We start from the raw sequence: 24470 nt of genomic DNA on the forward strand, positions 1-24470 counted from the left end.
CAGTTCAGTACTACGAGACAACAACAATTTAACAACAGCTGACTAGAATAACAAGTAGGGTTCTATAAACAGACTTTCGAAAAATCGTACAAACGACTTTCTGATGAAAAAAATAGAAAAAGACTTCATAGAAAAAAGTCTAACAATTGATTATGATATTGAAAAAAGTTATTTTTATTGAAAAAAATTTAAAAAAAATTTTTTTCTCATTAATAATATTTAGTATTCATGTAAAAAGTATGGAATAATCAAAAATATTAGAATTTGACAGCACTAATCAAAGTCGACACGAACCTTTAATGACATTTTAAAGTGTTTTAGTCAAGGGAAATGATTTTACAGGTGTGTTCAGCCGATCAACTGGTTGTTTGGATCACAGATATATAATCATAATAAATATATAATTCATAATCTGTATTATAAAAATTAATGAATTCTCTCGTATTTGCCTGAATTCGCCACTGACACCACATGGTATAAATTCGCCTGGATCTGTGGTTTGGATGTTGAATCTGTCAAATTCAGTAATCTTTGTTGCGGCAAATAATACTACAAACGTAAAAGCAAAAAAATCAGGCAGATTTAACAGTTCTTGTTACTTGTTCAAGGTGCAAGGCAAGGCGAATCTATAAATTCGCCTTGGTGCAAGGTCAATAAGGTGAATTCGCCTGTAATTATTTCAATTCGCCACTGCTATCACCTTATAAATACGCCTTGTACTTGTTGTAAAATTGCCTTGGTTTTAGTCAAGGCGAATTTATATACTTATAAGTTCGCCTTGGTTTTAGTTTTATTCATCATTAAGTATACCTACTTACGTACTCTTAAATAACAAAACAAGACTTTTATTTAATCTAAATTTATTTTTACAAAAGGAGTAAACATTATTTTTAAATCAAATTAACAAAAATATGTTTCGACAAAAACTACCAGGAAACCAGTATCACTTCCCAGGTATTTCTACTTCATTATTTTTTGTATCATGTGTGTTTGTTAATCGTAAATTGTACAAATATGAAAATTTTATATTTAATTTGGTGCTAAAGTGAGGCAATGACCTACTTCAATATTCATATATTAAGACAAGGTGGGTAAATAGAACTTTTGTTCTTAGTTATTGAAGAGTTATCACTTAATATTTTATGAAACTAAAAACTGTTTTAAATTTCTAAAATGCAGCGACGATCTATTGACAATTTTCTAAAACCTATACAAACATTGGCTCACAGTGACAGTTGGGCAATTTTTTTTACCACCCTTTAAAAGTAAAACAATTTTTATAAATAATATTTTGCTTCAAGACATTTATTTAACTCTCTTTTAATTTTTTGAATTAATAATTAATTAATTGATGCTTTTTATTTAGATTTCTTTATTTGTTTAAGTTTGTTTATAAAGCAAAGCACATTGACAAAAATAATCATTGCTCAAATTTGTATGTACTTTTTAGTGTTTTTTTATTCACTTTTAAATATTTATTTATTTAATTTAACTTTAATTTGATTTTTTTAAATACATTTTTAAATAAATATTATTTGTTTGTTTGTTTATTTATGTATGTATTTATTTAAATATTTTTATTGCCAAAAACATTAGAAACAACATTCACATAAACATGCATGTCTTGTGTTTAATGGCTAAATTTTGAATTATTTAATTTGGGTGATTATTAAATTTGTTATACATAGTTAATTTGCATTACTTTTTTGGTGTTTTAATTTGTTTAGTAAATAACAATTTCATATTTGAGAATAAATAAATATTATTGGTGTTTTTATTATTATATAAAGACATATAAATGTAAAAAAACATATAAAAATCTAAAAATATATAGTTATGAAATACAGTAAAAATATCATAGATTCATATGAAATTTAAAAGAAACCCCATTTTGAAGGGTTAGTGTTGCTTGGTTGGTTGGCTAGATTGTTTCATAATATAATGAATGAAATGTTTGATTGACGTTCACAATAAGAAGAGCTCTGAATTCGAACTTATACATTAGAGTGGCTTAAAATTTACTCTTTTGATCGCAACATTTCAACTCATAAAAAAATATGAAAGGGATTAACTTTCGTAATAAATATCTTGGTCAGATTTCAACATCCTACGATAATTGGAGCACGATGCTACCTACACATGCATCCCAGAAATGAAATGTGGCTCATAAATAAGAAAATTTTGACCACCCAAACGAAAGAATTCATTATTTCTTTTGAAAGATAGCTGAATAGATTTTTAAAGCAAGATCTTAAGACATGTGTATAGAAGAAATAAAAACCACTACATTTTGTTAACCAACTTTTGATTTTCCATGTTTTATTTTAGTTTATTTTGATCAATTTGAAACCTCTTGTTATTGAACGTACATCATCGCTCAAGGAAAGTATTCATTCAATATTGCATTGTAAAAAAAAACAAAAAAAAAAAATAATTAAATTCATGTACGGTAATGGACACGCTAATAGAACCACCAATTTTGCTATTGTTGTAACTAATTAATGGGAAAAGGTAATTTTTTGCCCATCCTACATGGGTGTGAAATGTAATTTTTGATTCATTTATACCTACGTGTATACTATGAAAAATATTATTTAATAAAAAAAGAGTTGGCGAAAGATTTTGTTAGATGGGATAGTTCAAAAAATAATGTTTCATGTGTATACATATTTCCTCTTTATTCTATTGTAGAATTTTTCAATTTAAAGGCAAATAAATACTTAAATAATTACTGTTATTCCAATTGCTACATCTTCATTGGTGGTACTATTTGATCAGCTTGACTCATGTAAATAAATATGTAGGTACGTACATTAGAATACTAAAAGATTGTATGAAGGAAAAAATCGTTAATCAGTTCGCCGTATCTCCCCATATTGTTTCTTGAATTATAATAATAATAATAATAAGAGCTACTAAAATTATAATAAGAGGTATTTATCAATTCACTCAGATATCCTCAATAAAACTGCAAAGAACTAATCTAATTTATTTTTTAATATGTTTAACAAGTTTTCAATATTATAGTACAATTTCAGGGAATTTGGGTTTTCCTTCTGTTTTTTTTCCTTCATACAATTTTCGAGCATACATAAGTATATTAGGATGATTATTTAACTTTTTCGAATTCAAAGAAGTACGGTCGTAATTATATGACACATAAAACTGCAACACCGAAAGTTTTAGTCAAATTTGACAACATGAGCTCTGGATTTTTTTTTAACTATTTACACCATATTGAGAAATCGAAATTAATATTGAAAAAATAAAAATTTAAATCAAGAAGTCCAAATTAATATTGAGAAAATACTAAGAGAAATACTAAACATTAAGAAAAAAAATCAAAAGAAAAAAATAGAGAAATCAAATTGATATTGAGAAAATACAAATTAGAATTAAAAAAATTTAATATTGAGCAAAATCAAATTGAAATTCGTAAAATGAAAATAGAAATTGAGAAAACCTAAATTGATATTGAGAAATAATAAATTTCTCTTAGATTTAAAATTTATACTCGTAGTATGTATTTTGTAAGAACTAGGAATGTGCTATTAATCTAACATACTAATTAATTAAACATTTTGATTATCATATTCAAAATTATTTGTATGTATTATTAAAGCAAATAATAATTGATTTTGAATAATTTCCAAAAGAAATATTTGAATTTTGTGTAACTTTTGCTTTTATACTTATTTCTGAACAAAATTATTCAAAAAGAAACTTTGATTAATCAATAATTAATCGCACATCTCTAGTAAGAACAAATTGTTTAAAAATGTCCTACAAATTTTTAATTTCAGTTTGTGTTTTCTTGATAAAGAGTGAGTCAGAAAAAACTTATATGTTTTTCAAATTAAATAATTTTAAACTTTTAATTCGGTCAAAATGTACAGCCAAAATAAAGTATGTACGTGAAGCACCGAACATTTCTATTAGCAAAGCAGCTCGTAAAGTTAAATGATCTGATTCTTTTGTGCTCAGAGCCAAAGCTAATGCTGGTTTGAAGTCGCATATAGTTCAGAAAGTTCCAGATTGCAGTGCGGTAAAGAACTGGGTCAAGAATAATACCGGACAAAAAAAAATAAAAAAAAAAATTCTCAAAGAAGATTCTTGTGTGGCAAGCCATTTGCAATTGTGCAAAAGAAATCAATCATTTGTGATATCAGGCACAAAAACGGTTTTTAACTTTCTTAAAACAGCACACAGTGCCTTCATATTTCTGACCCGATTTGGCATCATGTCGCTATAGAAATAATTGAACGGTTTAAGTTGTATTTAACTTAAGTAATACACGTATAAGTTTTCTTGGCTCACTCTTTATTAATTTCGATTTCTCAATATACATATTATTAAGCTAATTAGGTATGCATTTTCAAACATCAGCGTTGCAGTTTTATATCAACAATTTCCCCATTGGTCCTGCACGCACTTTTCGAAATTGATAAAAAAAAAATGTTTCGTACACATATTTAGTTAAAAAAAAAACAAAAAAAAATATTTTAAAAGTAAATATGGATGAATTTAAATTACAACATTCATTGAGTGTGTGTTAGAACTATTATTAAACACGTTAAAAATTTGTATTTTCCTTGTTTTTTTGTTTGTTTTGTTAATAAATATTTATTATTTTTTGTTTTTTTTTTTTTGTTAAAGTAATCTTGTTAAAGTAATTTCGTTATCAGGTTAGTTGTTAAGTATGTATTTATGTATGCATATATAAATATTTTATAATTTTTTATTTATTTAAATTTTTCCTTTGTTAATATTTTCTATTAATTAACTATTTTCGTTTTTCTTAAGTTTTATTGTAATGTTTTAATGGATTTTGTTTAAAATTAGAATATGTATGTACTATGTATGTTTATTAGAGTTCGTTTGTGACCAGGTCACGTCATTTGATTTTCGGGTATCATAATTTTTCTGAAGGTTTTTGCGCAAATAAAAATAATGGCGTCCTTTCATTTTCAACTCTTGTGGTGGTTCAACGCACCTAAAGACGCGCATTTTTAGCACATTTTGCTGTAGAGCAAGAAAATAATATTTGGTAAAAAAAAGTTTAGAAATTTGTTTATTAGCTTGCCTTAACAAAACATTTTTAAAGCCACATAACTTTTTAATGGTTAGTGATAGAAAAGAAATATTGGTGCCGATTTGCTAAGCTTAAAATGGCTATTCATCGTGCATGTTTAAAAAAACTAAAATTCTTTTTGTTATTTTTTTTATGATATTTGCGCCCTCTGTTGTGGGTTTTTGGAACTATTTTTAAGGATTCAAAAAGCATCAATTATAATAATTTTTGATTCAGAAACGACTAGTGAAATCAGATTTGCAATATATTCAAACGTTTTTGCTCTACAGAAAAATGTGCTCAAAATACGCGTCTTTAGGTGCGTTGAACCACCACAAGGAGTGAAAATTTTCCAAAAAAAAAGGACGCCATTATTTTTATTTGCGCAAAAACCTTCAGAAAAATTATGATACCCGCAAATCAAATTTTTGAAATTAACTCTAATGTTTATATTTAAGTTTTTTGTTGTGGTTGTTTTAAAATTATTTTATTTATTTCGTATTTGTGTTGTTTTGGTTGTTGTTTGTTATAAAAAGCGTTAGTGTCGTCTGTCTTATTGTAAATTAGAAATAGAATTTGTGTATAAGTTTGTATCCTTTTGTTATGCATGTGTGTGTGTGTCTCTGGGTGGGTGTATTTGTGTAAGTGTTTTCTTATTTTTAATTTTAGTCCCTAAATATTGGTATTTTCATTTCACTTTTCACCTTTATAAGTCATCGATCGATCGATCGTTCGTAAAGTAAATCAATTTAATCAATATTACTTTGTTGTTGTTGTTTTCTTTTTTATGTTAGTTTTGTTTTGTTTTTTTTTGTTTTTGTTTTTTTATCTTTTTGTAAATATATGTATTTATTTATTAAGTATTATGTATGTATGTATAAATAATTAAGTTCTCTTACATATTTTTTAGCTTTTTTTCTTTCTTTTTATAAAATAAAAACCAACAAATGTTCTTGTTGATCGTAACATTGCTCAGTAATTGTTATTTTGTGGTAGATCTACTAAGTAGTTTAAGGAGGCGGGGGATTTTTTTTGTTGTTGTTGAGGATCGCAGTATAATTCTGTGGTTTTAATTAAATATTTGCTCAAGTATGTATGCACTTGTGTGTATGTGTGTATTTGTAAATCATACACATGTAGTTTTACTTACTTTATCATTCATAAACAAAGAAAAATAATTAAAAAGGGTAATAAAACAAAAACAAACTAATTGTATTTGAAGATTATTGCTCTTAGACACCTTGGGCCAGGCTCTCTTTGGACAACGCCAACATTGTCTGATCCATGGGTTGATGATGATGGTGATGGGGTATTATAAAAGGCGAGGCCAACATCTGGAGTGGGCTTAATTATTAGATAAACGTTATTTCAATATGCTGATGCCAAAAAAAAAATATCGAAATTGTTTTACTTACTCGGTAAAATGAGTTGGTTGCGCCGTTCCTACTGGATTACGTACCGTATGCAATGCTTGTGAGTTTTTAGCTCTAGCTAATAGTGTCATTACCGTGCGCTTGGTCGGATTCATACTGGATCGTGGCACACCCAATAAGGGACGTTTACGTGTCAAATTTCCAGCTTCAAAACCACACAAATGTTTAATTTTAAAGTACTTTGCTTTAGTTATAGGCTTAAATAACTTACCGATATTAATTGTCTTAATATTTCTAAGAGCGGGATGGAGTATTGTACCCGCAGAATCTAGAAGAGTTAAAGCTGATGTAGTGCTAGCTTCTGTTTCATTTGGCAAAGTCAAGGTAGTGTTTGGTTGGGCTGGTGTTAGACCTGTAACAGCAGCTACCGCCGTTGATGGTTTTAGTAAGCCTCCAATACCAGCCGCTGAAAATTGGTGCTGCAGTGTAACAGCCATTGCACAAGGATGTACTAAAATAACATGATAACAAAATTGCTTTAATTTACTGTTACGCTGAATTTCTCTTCATGCATGCTTACATGAGGCTGCACTTGTTGGTGGTATCTTAAGAGAATCTGTAGGATTTGGTGTTACTGCACTTGGATTTGAAGAATTATGTGTTTTTTCCATTTTCCCGGGTGCCATGCAGTCCATGACAGATAATTCGTTGTCAGATTTTTCATCATTTGAAGTATCCATGTCGGTAATACCACCCTCAATAATGCGAGAGGGACTTGCCTGATCACTGCCAGAATTTTGCAGAGTAGTGGAAGAAGTCAACGCCTGCATTTCCCACATTTGTTCGTGCCGTATGTCATCATGGTAGTCCTTGATCCGAAAATAAAAATCATAATAGCGAAATTTAGTAACTGACAGTTAAAGATAAACTTGATTTAAGTTTTGTAATCATTAGTTATTTACCAGTTGTCAACAACAAAACTCAAAATATTAAAAAAAAATTACTTGCAAGTTTTAAAAACTTGTAGAAATACATACATATATAAATTTTATGAATTTGAAAATGTGGTATTATGAAAGTACGCTTTATAATTTTAAATCCAGTACAGAGATCCAGTTTAGAGAGTTATACATACAGACGAGACATTCCAACATTGTCTAGCATGTATGTTGTTGTTGCAAGAGTTAGGTTTTTGACAATTATGTTCGTCTCTATGTTACCCTATGTCCAGTACAATAAAATCAGTTTTCAAATTCGGTTGGCTTATCTTATCAAAATGGCATTTAGCTCAAAGCTGAATTCTAATAGAGTTTCATAAGGAATCAAAATGAAATTAACGTAATTTAAATAAATAAAACATAGTTATGTTCCACACATTTTATGTGCAATTTGTATCTAAAGTTTTTTTTTCTCAAATTAAGAATTAACTCCCATATTTGTTGAGAATATTATTATTTATAATTATTCACAAATTATTCAATCAACTTGATATCAAATGTGTGAATTTGTTAGTTGGGTACATACTGTACTCACTTAATCATGTACTAGATGTGTATTTACCACTAGGAGCAGCATTAGTGAAAAGTATGTAATTAAAAAATTAAAATTTCATACATTTGGTTGTGACATGTTTTTTTTTTTTTTTTGTAAATGGTAAATAAATGATAAATGTGGTTTTAAGTAATAATTGCACAGTAATAAATGTATTTATTTATTAATTATTTTATTTATGTATGTATATATGTATTACTCGTTGATTGCATCATACAAAATATAAATTCATATATTCAATTTAATCTTACCGGTACTAGAAATCGTCTTACTTCTGCTAGAGCGTACGCAATGCGGGCATGGGCCTCTGCGGGTGCCGCAAACGTAGAAATTTCTACATGCAAATCATCAAATAGATGGGCATAGCGGCTGTCACCACTTGCTCGCAGCTCTTCTTCCTTTTTTCGGTCCCTCATGGAGCCGCGTCCAAGAACAGCCATTTTACACATTGTTTCTTCTTGCAAACGTTTCATAGAGTTGCCTTTCGGACCCAATAATTTGCCCACAAAATTAAACTAAATCATAGAATTAATATTTGTTATACATCCATTAATTTATATGCATATAAATATGTATGTATATTGTATATTTACCTTTGGATGGTCTCGGACGGGTACAGCTACCTTTACTGCAACTTTTACTGGCCGATCTCTAGTTATATCTAGCATTTTTGATTTTTCTATTAGTAAAATATATAAAATAATTTATTAACGTAGTTCTTAATGTGTATAATTGAATAAATTAAATTTTCTCAAAAATATGGGGCGTATATTGATTAGTCCTTATTTTCCGGCCGTCTGTCGGTTGAAGGTACGATAGGGCCTAGGGGTATGAAATTTTCCGAAATATTCTCTGTTGATCAGAATTGTTTGGTATTAAAAATAAGTAAAATCGGTCCAACCAAATAATTTTGAACAAAATGTCCGTCCTTCTGACATTAGTTTTAATTGTTAATATACACACTCAGAGAAAAAATATAGTTGGGCATGGTTACTGTAACCATTTAAATATTGTTACAAGTTTTTTAACTATATTATAGTCACAGTAACCATTTATATGATTGTGGTAACCATAATATGGTTAATTTACGATTCACATGATTGTATCAACCATATATATGGTTACAGTAAACAAATATATGTTTGTGACAACCATTCATATGATGAAGGACTTATCATATTATGTTGCTCTCGACATAAGGCTTATCATAATCTGAGAACAACATATTATAATAAAATTATTCATCATAAATATGGTTGCCACAAACATATATTTGTTTACTGTAACCATATATATGGTTGATACAATCATGTGAATCGTAAATTAGCCATATTATGGTTACCACAATCATGTAAATGGTTACTGTGACTATAATATTGTTAAAAATCGTGTAACACTATTTAAATGGTTACAGTAACCATGCTATAAAAGCTAAAAGTGAACTACATATAGTGACTCAAACGCAACATTGTCTGATATAAATGTGCTCTAAACATAAAACGATGTACCAGGAACAAACACAAAATCGGACAGAGTAAAATAGGTATTCAAAAGTGGGCGATAAATATTTAGTTGCATATCCTTTGTTTTCTCGAATGACCTGTAATCGCCTTTGAATCGATTTTACCATGTTTTGGCATACTACCGGCTCTATTGAGGTCCATGCTTTCAGTAAGGACTCTTTTATCTGAACTAATGTGTTAAATTTTATTTGATGCACTCTCCTAGCTAATTCCTCCCATTAGAGTCTGGGCTATTGTGCAGTAGTTTCTATAAATTTGGGACAGTTATGGATCAACCAAATTTGCAACACCTAATGTGAGCTTGGGATCGTAGTCTTCATAAATGGAAAAGATGTTTTCTGTACCCACTTTTTCGCACTTTGTTCTAAATTTTGCTCCAAAATGTTGAGATAGACAAATTTGTCCATTTTGCCATCGATAAAATGCAAATTATTTCTGTTTGAAATCTAACAAGTAAGAGTGCTAAATTCGGCTAAATTCATCAAATACCTTAAGATAAATATTAAATATTAAAAACAATTTGTTGGCGAAAAAAAATAAATATATGTATAGCAACCAAACCAGGACCATATCCCATATACTTATGTATCAATCGTGTTTGTAAGTTATTAAGGTGAAAAAAAGTGAAAATTACTCATGGTGAAGGGAAAGTAAAATTTTTTTTTAAAATATCCGAAAAGTTCAGCAATTTTCCAGTTTTAAACTTTCATTGCTATTATTACATATAGTTCGTGGAAAATTTAAGTGAGATAATTTGCTTGCTTTCCGCAAATAGGTTCTACCTACAGTGTGCTCATAAATAGGTCCAGTTTTATGTTTTCGTATACATACTTTTACATGTATGTAGGTATGTATGTATGTATGTATTCAACATAACCTTTGATAGCTTTCGATTTAATTATATACATACAATAGGTTAAGTTAAATACATATATCATATACATATGTATGCATATGCGTTATGTTTTAAAAGTTCAAGTAAATATGTCATCGTAATGTCACCCAGATATTTCTGGCTACATCCATATGTATTCCTTTTAGTTTCATATTGTATATTATAAGTATAAGCATGTATCTGAACATATGTACATTAGGGATATAACTTTTGACATTTTTTGCAAATATGCAAATTGGCATAGCATAGTCGAATAGAGCATTAAAAAATATGAAAAACCACGCAATAAAGTTTTTCATTCAAGATTTTCAAAAACAATATATTTTACTTCGATAATAACTGCGTACATATTTTAAAATATAATTTTTAAATAAGGGAAGTATCCCTCACACTTGCCAAAAAAATATGAAATTATTTGTATAATTTTTCAGAGAAAAAAAAATTTGGTTATTTTAGAAATTGATGTTGGTGCGTGATGTTTTTGATTCCAAATGACCTAAAAAAATGATTTTCATTATTTATACAACATTGGCCATCAAGTGGTTTGGCCAAAAATTTCGCCAAAATTAGTTATATACCTAATGTACATACAAACATACATATGTACGTACATTAGGGTATAAACTAACAAGCAATTTTATCTCATATTTGAACTTTAGTACCTACAAAATCATAATTCAAAATTTTTTGAACTGACATGACATTCCTCATACTAAAATTATTTCAGATAGTTTAAGCCATAGATGACAACTGAAATAGAGAGGTAACTGAGAGCCAAAAGCCTAAGTCTGTTGTCAAAAACCTAATTCATGAGAATGGATTTGTGTGTGAAAATATGTAGATTAATTTTGCTTAATTTTTCCATTGATATTTCTTCCTCCTTCCGTTCAATGTACATACATATGTATTTATTCTATGGTTTAAGCTTTTTATTAAAATGTCAGTGATTTTCGGAATGAGAGAGACTTGTTGCAATAATCATCAAAAGCTAAAACTTATGTATGTTTTACTTATTTGATTCAATATCAACCCGAATGTTAGAGTTACACTCTATCGGAAAGTGTGACAATTGGTTAATTTCGGGGATTATATTTATTAACAGGATTTTCTTTATTAAGGCATGTACTTAGACAATATGAATGAATATCTAATGAAATACCTAACCGGCTACACATATAGTATATAACGGCTTAGAAATTCGATACACAATAGAAAAGTTTCGGTGGAATATTTCACAAATTTTATTTTTACTTTTCAATAATAGTTTTTAATCTTATTCTGAAATTTTACTTTTGTGAAGGACTGGGCCGAATTCTTACTCTTACTTGTTTCAATGAGGTCAATATTTTACCACATTATTTCATACTTATCTTCCTATAGATGAAAACGTTAACCCTTTCACCTCCACAATCTAAACTAAACATTTTTAATATTTGGAATTCTTCATTAAAATAGTGGGTCTTGATGAAACTCCAGAAAAATAAATGCACCTTAATTAATTAATATAGTACATACATACATACATACATAAGTACATATGTATGTATTTTACTATAACTACTTTTTTGTTTTTTGTTTCTTTTAGACAAGCGAGCACATACAAACATGCTTATTTATTTACATCGTATGTATGTTTATTTAAAGGCATTTTTAAAGTACTCGTATGTAGATAAAAGGCTTTAAAAAAAACTATAAAACAACCTACTATGTTAGCTGTTTATATTCGGTAACACCGAACTTGTTACACCTTAGTTTATACTCGAAAAATTGTTTATTATAAACATTTATAAAAACACAACAACAAGATCTTACAAACCGATTGCATATTTATTACAAAACGACCGAAATAAGCATTTGACGAAAAAACTGTATGACATTCAGAATTTCAAAAAGATCATATCTATTTCATTACTAAACAGATATAAAGTAAACTTCTGTATTATCTGCATGGTAGCAAACAAACTCTTACAACTATAATACGTATGTAATTTTTTTTTTTATTTTTAAAAAATAGTTACATTTGGTTTTGCATAAAATGTGGCTGATCTTTTTGAGCTATAAAAATGTGTTGTGTTTACATAATAGACATAGTATTCTTACATTCATACACGTACATACATATTTACATATAATTCTTAAAGATAAGCTTAACATTCTTTGATAACAAAAGAACCATCCTGTTTAAATAAAAATAAGAAGATGAAAAATAAGAAAAAACGGAAAAATTATGTTACTGCTACTGACAGACTAGCTGAGTAACTGACTGAGTGAATGGATGGATGAATGAATGAATGAATATTATAATGTACATTAGGGAGATAACTTTTTTTGTATCGCTTTGTTAAATAGGAATTTCTATGAAGAAAATGGTTTAGATTTTTCGACGGCGTTCAAAAAGTTTTTTCACTGCAATTATTAAATAAAGGTTTTTTTTATAAAATAAATTATTTAAAAATGGATTAGCATTTTTGCATACCACACACAGTATAACAATAAGAAACAAGTAAGAATGTATAGTCAGTCATGCCCGACCATATAATACCCTACACTGAGTACATGTGCAAAATTTGTTTCCGTTTAAAATTCAATAATTTGTTATTCGTGAGTGATTTTCGGAGGTTAAACTTATTAGGGACCGATCACCATGAAATTAGGCAACGAAATTTCTATCTATATAGAAATTATCTTATTATTTTGTGATTTGTTTTTTACATGCAACTTATTTTTACCTATTCCATAGGACATATGTAGCTCAATCGACTTAGAATTGCATAAGGATCAAGAATATATATGTATATGTTGTTGGATATCAGATAAATATATCTCAATGTTACACACGTAATGACAAATTTCTATATATGTATACTAGGGTATTCAATCGATTAACCGTTAATCGGTTAACCGATTAATTTTGGACGGTTAACTCTTCGAATAATAAAAAAAATTGCCGATTTTCAAATAACAAATAAACCGATTAATTTGTATCGATTAACCGAAATTCTTTTTTTTTGGACTTTAACATATTTCTTTGTATTTATTTTTCCATTTCAATTCAAATACATATGTATTTCAAATTAAAATTATATATTTGTTCGAATATCCAAGAAAAATGTTTAGTGAGAATAACAACTGACATATTTAATTTACATGTATTTTAAACTTTGTTTGCATTTACATGTATAGACTTTTTTTGAAACGAGTCTTTTATCGGAACTTAACGAAACTATAAAAAGTATTCAAAATCTAAAACAGTCCAAAAAAGACACCAATGGTGTAACGAAAGATTTGATATGCTTAGAAAAAAACTAAAAAAAAAACTGAGATATTGGATATTCTTTATCATGCTTTCGATTTCTCCAACATCTACAATCAGCGATAGAGTTTTTTCCGTGTCAAGTTTTATTAAATCTAAAGAAAAAAATCGTTTAAAAGGAAAAAACTTAAGTTATATTCTTTTTTTAAAAGATTATTTCAGAAGATCTCAAAAAAATCAAATGTGTATACAAAAAGGATCTCAAATAACATATTTGCTTTTATTTTTTCTTCAATTTGTTATATTTTGTTTGTTTTTTATGTTTTTGTAATTTCAATTTAAAATAATTAACCGATCATTAACCGAATAAATCCAAATCTAAATTATTTGCTCGATTAACCGATTAAATCAGAAACCCGATTAATTGAATACCCTAATATATACCCTCATTTAACATTTTTGGTGGGGGAGTTTGTGTATAAATAAACTGTAACTTCAAGGAGTGCAATTATTTTGATACACATATCAGACATATCAGATTCAGGGACAGTTCGAACTTGCAACAACAAACTGACAGATTCAGGGCACGGATTTAAAATAATATCTACAATAAATCACAGCTGACAAGTATTAATTTATTAGTTTAATTTCGTAATATCTGTCCGTCTGTACGAATAGGAGTAAGAGGAGTTCAGAGGAAAAAACGTCAGCCATTTTAGCATAGAATTTATTCTTTGCTAGTTCTGGATTGTTTCCCTTTATTATTTACAAGTAAATGAATGTTGATGTTTAAAGCTCAAAGCATAACGAATATAAAACGAGCATAACGTCAAAACAAAAGAGCGGAGAAGGGAAAAATGATGGCAGATTATTAGGTATCAAGTTAACTGCATTTTAGTGTTTGTTTAAACTCGTTAAGTTGTATTAAACAGTTACAAAATGACAAAATCCCATACAAGTATATAATGTCTATGTATAAAAAAATGTACTTATGGGCAAGTCCATGAATATGTCAACCACGACTAAAATAAAAAAATAAAAACCCTTGAAACTTTGTTCAAGATAAGTTGAGTAGGAAGAAAAAACTCTCAAATTTTATTAGGTATTTACAGTTTTAAAAAAAAAATGTTAAGAGCAAAATTACAGTCTCTAATTTGATTAGTTTGTAGCAGACTAAGCTGGCGGCGAAAACTAAGCGCAGATTTAGTATGTAGTAAGAAATGAATTTGAATTTTTTATTACTAAAATATGTAAATGTCAATCTAACTGTCATACTGCGCTCACTTTATGACAAATCTGGTAAATCATCACGAATTAATATGAATATTGAGGTTTGAACATTGACGCTACCAAATTTTCCAAATTTACTTTGAAAATCAGTCGTCGATTCGCTCAACTTATAGACGACTTCGTGGTGCACATAACCGTCCATATGAGCAAGTCATCTATCGACCTGTGGATTGATAGATTTCAATATTGAAAATCGCCGCTGTAGACGGAAGTGTGCAAAAAGATCATAATACGCTTTGTCAAGAACAGCGGCGGTGGCCATATGCCCGAAATCATTTTCAAATGTCAGTGAAAAATATTTGGTTTAGTGGAAAAAATTAAATGAAGAAATACCTCCCATTATTGGCAGATTTAGTATAGCATCACAAAGACCAAATTATTTTTTAGTTATTCTTATTTTTGCAAAAGCCCATTCCACAAATGTCATGTACGATGACATGGAAATGCCCATATGTATCAATATGTACAACCGTAATGCAGATTAAAATATAAAATATGGATGTTTATATGTTTGTATGTTTGTATGTACATACATATTTTGTGTTTGTGAATAGTTTTAGATAAAATCTAAAGACATCAGCCCTGGCCTAAAGCCTTAAGGTAATAAAACAAATAAACATATAAACAAACTAATCTGACTGGTTGTTTTAAACTCTACTCCACTCCACTCCACCCAATAAGAAACCAAGAAGACAACAGCAGCAGCAGCAGCAGAAGGTTGAAAAACAAGTGCAAAAGTTTTGTAAAACAATAAACTTTAAGGATGAAAGGATAAAAGAAAAACTAAGAGAAAAGAATTAATAATAAATAATAAATAAAACTATTCGTAAACTAAATAACTTACCAGAACCTTTGGGAGACCGTTGTTCTTCAGGTGTATCCATTTGATTTGCTTTCAAAATGACATCCATAGTGTTTTCTTTATACGATTATTCGAATAAAATTCAATATTTTTTCTTTAATACCTTATTGTTTGTTCTATGATTTAACACAGTTTCACCAAGTTGTTGGTTCGAGAGACGCACAGCACGTACATATTTGATTTAATAAGCTGTTTAAATATCATTCACCTTTTATTATGTGCCACATATGTATATTATAAGTATATATGTACTTATATAAGTATGTATTATGTATGTATGTAAAGTATGTAGGAATATAGTCTTCAAAATATATGTACATACAAACATAAAAATATTATTATGTATGTACGAGCATATTGAAGATGACAGACAATCCTTTTATATCTTTCATATTTATTTTTTATTTTTTTGTTGAATTTTTTATTTGTAATAAATACTTAGCAGCACGTTTTTATTAATGCACCAACATGTATTGTATTCCTGCAATTTGTTAACAATTCATTTCAGTTTATTTTTTGTTTTGCCACATTCTAACGTAATCTTTGAAAGTACCAAAGTAACATTTAGGCTCCCCATTAAATGTAAAATTTTGTGACAAAATTCAGAAAAGTTATTATTTAAAATAGAAAAAATAACATTTCTAAAATAAGTCGTCCCCTTAATAAAACAATAGTGTATAATTTTTTTGTCATTTCGAAATAATTGAGTTTAAAATGTTTGTGTTAGTAGACATCTAGAACAAAAGTAATCAGCCTTATTCTACTTGGCGTCGTCGACATCGTCGTCAATATTGAGTCAAAAAATGGTATATTTTACGCCGATATCGATAACAATTGGTTACTTTTGACAGCGTTTTGTACTTTAACCCGACTTATAAAAGTATAAAATGCTGTCAAAAGTTATCAATTGTTATCGATTTCGGAGAAACACGTACCATTTTTTGACTCAATATTGACGACGATGTCGACGACGCCAAGTAGAATATGGGTGAATATTTCAATTGATCTTTTGACCCACTTTGTGGAAGTAGAATTTCACAAAATTTTGACCACATATAGAATCAGTTATGTAGATTTTTATTAAAAATAATGGTGTATATGCTTATACACTATTGTTTTATTGAGGGGACGAAATATGGAGATGCTTAACTTTAAAACTTGTAAGAATATTCTTATTTAGAGAAAATAATGACAATAATACTGATTTAGATTTGTTTATATACATTTTGATTAGAAAAAGTTTTCTTTCGATTGGAATTACTCTCATTTTATCCAGATTTAACTTAGTCGGTCTTTTAAAATCAATTAATAAACGTACATTAATAAATAAACATTACTGAATTTAGAACTATTATTTGGCTTAATTTAATATTAAAAAATTTCCTGGAATTCACGGTGAATGAACATATTTTTTTAAATTTTTGTCCGGGAATGAGAAATTAGAAACCCTAACTATAGTCGATGTACAACTTGCATTTTTGTGGTTATCTAATCATCAGTTGGATTTCAATTTTAATATTACGTCAAGATATTTCAAATCATAAATACGTTTTCAAATAAAAGGTATCTAAGATATATTTCTGTTTATCATGTAGGCGGTTGAATAACAAATTATAAAAAGTTACTCATACGCCATCTAATAAAAAACATTCCATGGAATAAGAAAATAAATTTTGATTTCGATTAAACAAAACAGTTAATGTAGGGTCACGCATTGCTAATATTTACTCATAAATGCGATAAAAGACGAAATGCGCAAGATAGGATTTGATTTTAGACCTATGGTTTCTTGATGAAACTTTCTTAGAATTTTCCGTAGATTGCGTTTCTGTTATACGATTTTTCGTGAAAAAAATCGACCCACCCTAATGTATATTCTAGATCGTTGTAAATAGCCATGTCCGTCTGTAATCAATATATCCGCTATAGACCCGATTCGGTTGCTATTTAAAATCGTGAAATCGGCCCACAAATGTCTGTGATATAAGGACAACCTCAATTTTTGTCCTATTTTTTTATCTATATCTGGATTACTAAGTCATTAATATACACAATATGGATATCTAATGATAGATATTTCAAAGTCCTTTGCAACGATGTATATAAGGCCAAAGTAAGTTGCAAGTCACTAATAAATTTAGAAAACAAATTTGAAAAAATTGTAAAAATTAAATTGTTTACCTAAAAATATTTTAAATTTTTATTTTAAAGTATAATTTGGTGAAGGATTCGGTTAAACCGAATATAGCTCTCTTAATTATTTTTTGTATAATGTTGATGTGTTTTTTTAATTAAAAAATTTTAGCAATTTTTTATAGCATATTTTTATACAAAAAAATCGGAGGACTGACTGCCATTCCACTTGAACACATCGAAACATTTATCGCACACCCACATTAAAATACATATATGTATCTGTGTCCGTATGAAAGAATAGCTTAAGTCGAAAAAAAAATTAAATATAAAAAAAAACTGTAACTTAACATATTGATAGGTCAAAGGTACACATTTTCTACTTAAGAGCTTTTTCGTTATCAATTAGTCCTTATGTCGACTTAAGCTACTCTTTCATATGATCACAGATATATTCTGGATTGTAAGGCAATCTACACTATAGGACCCAAACGAAGGCAGCTAGCAGGCTGAAATTTTCCACAAATATGCAGTATTGATTTGATTTCATTCAAATACTTCTATAGAACTCGATTTATTGAATTATGTTTCAACATCTTGGTATCGGTTTAAAAACTTTTAATTTACATATATATCCACAAATTTAAAATGAAATAGAAATTAAATATGTTTTTTCTAAATACGAATAATAATCAAGGTTGAAATAACTGCAATTTACCGTTACCGCTAAAATATTGTTACAGAAATATACGAAAATACTTGGATGTGATCATCAGTACGTTTAAAATGAAATTAATATATTATTATTTAAAATGTATTGAAAACGATGTTTAAACAGCAGAAAAAATACTGTTAGGAACCCAACTGTGCAGTGGAGAAGAAAGATAAATGCTATCGCTACATTCGATTTATTATTCAATGTTGGTTCTTCTGTTAAAGGAGAACTTGATAGCTCTTATACGTTCTATACATTTGTACATACAGAGTAAGTATATAAAATAATAGAATGGAATAAAAACTAAAATAAAATAAGGCATCGGTAAGGAAGTGGAAAATAACTGTGATAGGAAATTTAAATCAGTTGCATTTTCTATTTATTTCTATGTATGTATGTATGTATTTCCTATAAGTGTGAGATAAAAAATTGCAAATAGTGACCCAAATAAAACTTTGATCTTTTTCACACGCAAATATCGATGGTACAATAGAATATGGCAATGTATTGTAAAAACACCTGACAGCATAGAGACTTGTTCCGCCGACAAAAAATAGCCTCATTGTGGCCTCAACGTAAGTAATTGAAAATTTAGGGGAGATAATTTTGGTTGGTTATTGTCGCCTAACCGTGTGTAGACAGACTATTGTTCTAGTTGTTATTGTTTTTCTCACTTTTCAATTTCAAGGAACTTAAAGTTGTTGTTGTTGCTGTTTCATTAATATTTTTTATACTTGTTTTGCTTTTATCTATGAATTGTTGTCATTTCATTATATTTAGATGTACATACACACACACACTCACTCACTCACTCAATCTCGTACATATACATATATATATACATATGTATTTATAATTTTCATTTTTCCTTTGCCATAATCCTTTTTTTTATTTTATTATTTTTTTTTTGTGGCGTATACGCAATTAGATAGCGTTTACTACAGTTTTCAATAATATTTGAATCACTTAGAGCTCTGTATCGTATTGAATATCTTTATGTTATTTTAATTTTCTAACATCAATTACGTACATAGTATGCAAGGTATGTATGTATGTATATATGTGTACATAAATATGTACTTGTTTTACCATGTAAACTATGTATTTTGTTTGTTGTTTTTTTATTTATTTATTTATAAATAAACATAAATTGCTTAATATTTGTATTTTTAGCTTTTTTCTTTTGTTTCTTTAATAATAATTTGTTTAATTTTTATTGTTTTCGAGCAGGTATTCTTGGTGCAATGGAAAACTTAAATATGATTATAAATTAATACACGTCCTGTTCCCACAGCTACATCTTTGCACTTTTAATATTAGAGAGCAACTGAAGTATTTTGAAAAGTAAAACAAGTATTTGTTTACACGTACATATGTACATGCACACACACACATGCTCACACATACTTTGCGTACCTTTGTTCGTCACAATGATGCTGATGGTGACGATAACAAGAGACTTTTACTACAGTTATTTTCGAAAGCTTTTTCTCCTTTACTCTCTTGTGCTTTTACGCAGTATTATTCTTTACTTGTTTTCTTCTCACACCATGAATAGTTAGAGGATGCTGGAGAGCAAATACTGGGTTTAGTTTTGTTATGAAAACAACATCAAAATGAAAATGAAATAATAAAAAAATAAATGTTAAAACGAAAACATCGTCAACCTGTAAACAAATTTCATATTTCAAAATTTATGTACATATGTACCCAGCAGTTCTAGGAGACTAGTTATTTTAATACGTGCATGTCCTAAGCAGGGGGTCAATTGACCCTTTTTGATTACAATGAGTCTATCTGATTGATGGTTAAAATTAGTCAAGAAAGTTACTTTACTAGCTATAATATACCTAGCTAACTGGTTACTTGTACTTACTATAGTCAGTTAAAAAGATATCTCATATACAGTCCAATAACCGATTGCTTGTTAAAAATAAACGTTTCTAGATTACTTAGAGACACTAAAGTGTCAATTGGCTTCACACTAGGTTACATGCGATGTCAGTATAAATATATATGAGAATTATATCAACATAATTTATGTATATCAAACCTGTATGTACGAATTACTCATAACAAAATGCAATACACAATTAACGTTTAAGATTACTAAACTCTAGATTACTTAAACAGACTTAAGTGACAATTGTCTTCACTCTAGCTTACATGGGATGTATAAAGTAACCAATTGACTTCTCTCTGAGCTACAAAGATCATTTACTTGTTAAATGACTCGAAATATATGATCTGGAGTCAGTAAAGTGATCAGATAAGAGTGATAATTACTGACTCTAAGGAATACATTGACTACTTGCTTATCTGCTGGATACATACTTATAAACACATGTACTATACAAACTCTGCCAACAATTTCTATCAAAAAAGTCTGCCAAACGTATCATCTTGAAGTTGAAACTCATCGAATATGATATCGCTTTCTTATTTTCGGATAAAAGCTTTCCACTATTTCTTTTCATCTTATAGTCCACTATATAATGTCGAATTATTATAAATAGGAGTATCACAAATTATATGCAAAAATTGTCTAGAAAGAAGAACGTGTTTCTAAATGGAAATATTTTATTGCAATCCAGTTTTGCTAACAACTAATTACTTATGTATTTCCATTAAATATAAATAAAATAAAATAATTTAATATCTAAATAACTTAACTTAATATAACTTTAATTAAAAAAAATTCACTAATTCTTATTATTTTTGTAAAAAAAAAAAATATTTACTGGCACACTCATGTTCTTATTCATTATTTTAAAATTTAAACTGTCTAACAAAGAGAAGCTTTGGTGTTAAAAATTTGATACCAATGTGAAATGAATAAAAATTTTGCGAAACGAAGTAGAAACATTTTAGTGTATGAATCGGCAATGTAAAAATATACATGTGTATATATGTAGTAAACAGATTTAAGATGTATAAATCACAAGTAATAAATTTTATTTCCTTTACGAGTACAAAACTACACACATAGTACATACATACAATTGTGTACGTAAGTTAGCATTATTTCCTGTTTGTGAAAGAAAATAAAAGTTTGTTTTTTATTTATTATTATAAATTTGTATTTATTTAGGATTTCGGTTATGAAAATCCTTTAATAGTAAAGGTGCATATTTATTACTCGTTGATAAGTAAATTTTTTATGACCAATATATCGTTACCTAAAACGCAGAAATTCATAATTAACATTTTTATAAGTAAAATTGTACAAAATCAAAATCATTGATAAATACACATACATACATACATACATACATATGTTACCCTATGGTTTGAAATTTTAATAAAGTTTTAAATCCTACTCTATTTTAATAATAGTACCAATAAAAAAAAGTTCGATTGTAGTGATCAGTAAAATTATGTTTGATTGTATGTGTGATTTTAGTGATTGAATATGAATTTTTATTTTTTCTCTACACTGATAAAGTTTGTAATAAAATTTATTATAATTTTCAAAATTAAAAACACAATATAATAAAAACAAATAATCGTGCTATACTTACATTCGATATGCATATTGTCTATCAAAAAGTAAAAAATCGTATAGCAGAAACGCAATCTACGGAAAATTCTAAGAAAGTTTCCTCAAGAAACCATGGGTCTAAAATCAAATCCTATCTTGCGCATTTCGTCTTTTATCCAATAAAAAAAAAACTATTAAAAAACAAGTAAGAGAGCTATATTCGGCTGTGCCGAATCTTATATACCCTTCACCAAATTATACTTTAAAATAAATTTTTTTAAATATTTTTTTTTTCAAAATTGGTTTTTTTCGATATTGTTTTTTAATTTTTTTTTAAAAAAGTTTTTTTTAAATATTTTTTTTTTTGGAAAAAAAATTTATGACAAAAAATTTTTTGATGAAAACAAAATTCGGGTCAAAAAATATTTTTCCCGATTTTGACCCATTGTAGGTCGAACTTACTATAGCCTTATCTACATCGTTGCAATAGACTTTGAAATATCTATCATTAGATATCCATATTGTCTATATTAATGACTTAGTAATCCAGATATAGATCAAAAATAGGTCAAAAATCGAGGTTGTCCCGGTTTTTTGCTCATATCTCCGTTATTTATGGACCGATTTTGCTGATTTTAAATAGCAAACTTCTCGAAAGCATGTCTGACAGAATTATTGAAGATTTGGAACCCGAAGATATCTGGGGTCTTCAGAAAATTGATTTCAACAGACAGACAGACGGACATGGCTTAATCGATTCCGCTATCTATAAGGATCCAGAATATATATACTTTATAGGGTCGGAAATGAAAAATGTAGAAATTACAAACGGAATGACAAACTTATATATAATATACCCTTCTCACGAAGATGAAGGGTATAAAAATATATACTGAAATATCAATGGATAAAAGACGAAATGCGCAAGATAGGATTTGATTTTAGACCTATGGTTTCTTGGAATTTTCCATAGAATGCGTATCTGCTATACGATTATTCGTGAAAAAATCGACGCACCCTAATGTACATGATTTAATATAAAAATTCGGGTTAAAAAATATTTTAGGTGACGATATGAACATGCATATGCATATAAATAAATATAAATATATGTATGTATGTATGTATATTATTTTCATTGTACATATGTATGTACTTGTGTATGCCTATATTATGTGTGTGTTTATGTTTTAACAATAAAATTGTATTGTATGCCATATTTTAGACCATAATCCTGTTGAGCTTATTAATCATGCTTTTTGTCACACGACGGCATTTAGTCAAATTGTGTATTTCGTGTTTACAACCATGTTTTTTTGCAGACATTTTATTTGTCCTTTTTTCCTTTTCGCCAAATCCTTGTAATAATTGAGTTAATTATGTGTAAAATATGTTGTTTCTATTCCGTACACTGGGAAAATAAGGTAAGTGTCATACAGTCATTAGGTCCCTATAAGAAGTTACACGAATCCAAATTCGAGATATATAAAATATAACTTATTTTTTGCGTATTTTCCCAAAAAGATCCTCATATTATTTCTCCTATTAGTAACTGTTAACAATGTACTAAAACGTATACTTAATATAATTAATATAATTTATAAATAATACTCATACGCTCAAGTGCGAAAATTTTGCATAACTAAAATAAGAATGTTAAATCTTAATTCATTTTCAAAATTTAAAATCAGCTTAAAAACAACAAACTTATAGTTTTAACATTAAGAATACCATTTTTGAACCAATAAAATCCTTAACAACAATAAGATATCCGTGCTCTATGGACTTCAACAAAACAGAATTGATGTACGACTTTTATATGTTCTACAAGGAGCATCAGACCGTCCAAGAGTGTCCAATTTCTAAATAGGCACAATAATATATTTTAGCAACTATTGAGGCAATCGTTTTGCTTTTATTCTAATTTGTTGTGTACTTAAATGAATTGAATTGCAAAGTAAAGCAAACGTTTTCAAATCCTTGTTACATGTTCACGGACTTTTTATTTGTTATTAGTTTCTATTGCAGTTAATACCATCTATACATTTCCTGCATCCATCCATTCACTTAACCAGTCATACAATACAATACAAAACAGCAGCAACTAAAGCTAAAAATAATTTGTTATGGGGTTGAATGAAAGTGGTTGGTGGATGGGTGGCTGAGTGAGTGGTGCCTTTATATTTAGAAGATGGTTTCTTTACAAAAGTAGAACAAAACATCTTTTAGTAAAAATTACAAAAATTTTACCATAGATCAAAACAGTTTTGGTGGTTTTACTTTTTCTATTACTTTTTTCCTTGTATCCCCGTTCTATCATAAA

General features: G+C 28.2%; 1 protein-coding gene across 1 annotated transcript; it reads right to left on the bottom strand.

Moving 5' to 3' along the window:
* Positions 1-6259: 6259 nt before the first annotated feature.
* Positions 6260-16031, bottom strand: LOC135960859 (KH domain-containing, RNA-binding, signal transduction-associated protein 2). Its single transcript, XM_065512259.1, has 7 exons — positions 15801-16031; positions 8589-8674; positions 8247-8510; positions 7025-7313; positions 6716-6955; positions 6487-6649; positions 6260-6415 (listed from the first exon to the last, which is right to left on the bottom strand). Exons 1-7 carry the CDS (start codon positions 15865-15867, stop codon positions 6304-6306), a joined length of 1221 nt encoding a protein of 406 aa, XP_065368331.1. The 5' UTR covers positions 15868-16031; the 3' UTR covers positions 6260-6303.
* Positions 16032-24470: the final 8439 nt, after the last annotated feature.

The sequence above is a fragment of the Calliphora vicina genome, chromosome 5 (assembly GCF_958450345.1).
Source record: "Calliphora vicina chromosome 5, idCalVici1.1, whole genome shotgun sequence".
Classification (NCBI taxonomy): Eukaryota; Metazoa; Arthropoda; class Insecta; order Diptera; family Calliphoridae; genus Calliphora; species Calliphora vicina.

Bases quoted from the DNA above. Each gene is read 5' to 3' on its own strand.
- LOC135960859 (XM_065512259.1), bottom strand. From the start codon at position 15,867: ATGGATGTCATTTTGAAAGCAAATCAAATGGATACACCTGAAGAACAA. The intron at 8,511-8,588 runs GTAAATATACAA...TCTATGATTTAG, and splicing joins CCGTCCGAGACCATCCAAAG to TTTAATTTTGTGGGCAAATT. The intron at 6,956-7,024 runs GTAAGCATGCAT...ATGTTATTTTAG, and splicing joins ACCAACAAGTGCAGCCTCAT to TACATCCTTGTGCAATGGCT.